The 2,981-nt window shown below is 42.8% G+C and overlaps 1 protein-coding gene across 1 annotated transcript in view; it reads right to left on the reverse strand.

The window, feature by feature from the left end:
- Positions 1 to 743: 743 nt before the first annotated feature.
- The window catches only part of Exosc1 (exosome component 1), an 11,083-nt gene continuing 8,845 nt past the window's right edge, over positions 744 to 2,981 (reverse strand). The window contains exons 6-8 of the mRNA XM_005352285.3: positions 2,168 to 2,218; positions 1,853 to 1,937; positions 744 to 1,254 (exon numbers count right to left, since the gene is read on the reverse strand). Coding sequence (XP_005352342.1) covers positions 1,148 to 1,254; positions 1,853 to 1,937; positions 2,168 to 2,218 — 243 coding nt within the window. The 3' untranslated portion in view covers positions 744 to 1,147. The remainder of the gene's footprint in view (positions 1,255 to 1,852; positions 1,938 to 2,167; positions 2,219 to 2,981) is intronic.

The raw sequence follows: 2,981 nt of genomic DNA on the forward strand, positions 1-2,981 counted from the left end.
CATTTTCAGAACTGCTACATGCAATTAATCACCACACATGCCCAAGAGTTCTCACTAACCATGTTATTGAGGGGTTTAGATAAAGTGCATGACCCCAGTGGCTGGCACCTAGGATGAAGCACTTGGAACACAACACACACACACTGAGATTGGAAGCTGGGTGTGGTGGTGTGTGTCTTTAATCCCAGTACTGAGGAGGGAGAGGCAGGTAAATCTCTGAGTCTGAGGCCAGCTTGGTCAACATAAAGTAGTCAGATCTTGCCTCAAAAATCAAAACAGAGCCGGGTGGCTGGAGAGATGACTCAGTAATTAGGAGTACTTTGGGGGCTCACATCCAGTTCCAGGGGATCCAATGCACTCTTCTGGCCTCCAGAGGCACATGTGGTGCACACACACATACACACAACAATGAGAACGTTCACTGCATGTTCACCTTTTAAATAGTGACAGCAGGGGCTGTAGAGACGGCTTAACAGGGAAGGGCAACTGTCGTCCAACCATGAGCGCCTGAGTTCAAATCCCAAGCATCCACATGAAGAGCTGGGCCTGCTCTCGTAACACACACACACACACACACACGGAAATTATACCAGGCAGTGGTGGTGCATGCTTGGGAGGCAGAGGCAGGAGAGTATCTTTGAGTTCGAGGCCAGACTGGTCTACAGAGCTAGTTCCAGGATAGTCAAGACTGTTTCACAGAGAAACCCTGTCTCAATACCCCCCAAAGAAACTATACCACTAACAAGTGAAAAGCAATTTTTTCACCAGTCATAGCAAAATACATATATACATATTTATAAAGAAGGTATAAGCTATTTCCAATATTACATTGTTTTGTTTGCTGAATGCAAACACCAGCCAAGAGAATAAAAAATCACAGTTTCCCAAGAACAGTGTTTTATATTTTGTTTGAAAGAGTCTTACTATGTAGCCTAGGCCACACTCACACTTGGGAACTAAAAATCTTCCTGTCTCAGCTGCACAGGCCTTGGGTGCTCATTACAACATAAACTTATTTCTGGCAGATTTTTCAAGAGGTGGTTGCTAGGTAACTGTAGACTACTTAATAAAGACTGTGGCATCTTGATGTTCTTTTCATACTGGTACTCTTGGAAAAAGGTGGCTCCGTCTTTGAGGGGAAGTGTGTTTATGTTTGTAAGAACTCAGGCTGTACCCTGGCCACTTTCCGGAATTCTTTTGTGTGGGTCTTGGGGCACTGCATCTCACACCAGCTGATGGGAACCATCTGGACACCTACAAGGAAAAAGATCAAAGCTGGTGTTGGAGGTGTGACCCCAAAGATTCTGCTGAGGCTCTTTTCTTTTCAGCTAGACAGGACATGGCTCTGCTGTAGAATGCTTACTTAGCATATGAAAGACTTAAGGGGAAAAAAAGCCTCATTTATTCCATGATATAAGAGGGTACTTGATTATGACATATAATCACTATAATCTTACTAAACCAAGCTTTGTGTTGTTCAACAACGGGGACATGCTCTGAGAACTAAGACCTAAACACTGGGCAAACATCAGTGTGTACTCACACATACTAAGTCAGCTACACCACTAGGTGACAGTATCTTGTGATTTCTTGGGGGTGGGGGTGGTAGTGGGGTGAGGCTGGGGACTGGGGACTGGGGACTGGACCCAGGGCTGCATGAATACTAGGGAAATGCTCTACTACTGAGCTAATCTTTAGCACTGGGTGTTACAATTCTATGGGACCCATCATGGTATGTGAAACCTATAATTGATTAAATAGTTTTCCATATCAAATGGAAGTATGTGTATCCCTATTGCTTCCTAGATAACCATGGTTCCCAGGGAAAGACTTGGGAGCAAGAACAACTTACCCGATTCACTGTGGGCTACCACTACCCCTAACTCATTTTCAGCAGTGGTCAGCAGGTAATTGGACTGTGCGTCACCTAGGGAGATCTAGTCACACAGTGCCAGTGAAGGAAAACGGAGAGGCTTTCCATGCTGTCGCCGTCTGCCACTTCCCCTCCCTTCGCTCTTTTAATACTGTTTTTTTTTTTAAATACCTGAACTCCTGATTTTCCTGCCTTCATCTCCCAAGTACTAGGATTACATTAAGTGCCACTGAGCCTGGTTCCATTTCTTCTTTTGACAAAAAAAACCCAGAAATGTGATATAATAAAGGATACAACTTTGGCCAAAACTATGTCACCTGGGCGGAAACTCTTGTAAATTTCAACCTGCAAAAAACCAAACAAGAATAAGTGAATTATGTCTAATAAAATACTACCACCAAGTAGAGCCAGGCCCATTTCTAATCCCAGGAGGGAGGTGTCATCATTATATCAATTCAAATGTTTATTATTTTAGTATCATAATATAAATGAAAGAATTTGAATTTACTAACTTGATTAGGAATCTGACTCATAAAAAGGTAGTATATCATCTGTGAAGACTGAGAGCAATGAACAAATACCCAGCTTCAAAGGCAGTGTGGGCAAGATCCTATCTCACAATATAGTTTGTACGTGTGGAGCATATATATTCATGCATGAGGGTGTGTATTTGTGTTGAGGTCAGAGGTCATATCTGGTGTCTTCCTTGGTGGCTCCCTACCTTATTTTATTTTATTTTATTTTTTTGACATTTTCTCTTTCTCTTGTACTGGCTTTCCTAACTTTCTATGTAGACCAAGCTAATCTTGAACTATAGAGATCTGATTGCCTTTGCCACTCAAGGGCTGGGATTAATGGTGCATACTACTAAGCTAAGCTCGGTTCCAATTTTTTCAGCCAGGGTCTCTTACTGAATGAATCTCAACTCTAGGGAGCCTCCCGTTCCATATCCTCCATGCTAGCGATTGAGTTAAATACTCACTTTCTACGTGGTGGCCAGGGATCCAAACACAGGTCCTTAGGCTCGTCCAGCAGGCACTGACCATCTCCCTAGCCTAATTAGTACCTTTTTTTTTTTTTTTTTTTGGTTTTTCAAGACAGGGTTTCT

Source organism: Microtus ochrogaster, chromosome 8 (genome assembly GCF_000317375.1).
Source record: "Microtus ochrogaster isolate Prairie Vole_2 chromosome 8, MicOch1.0, whole genome shotgun sequence".
Lineage (NCBI taxonomy): Eukaryota > Metazoa > Chordata > Mammalia > Rodentia > Cricetidae > Microtus > Microtus ochrogaster.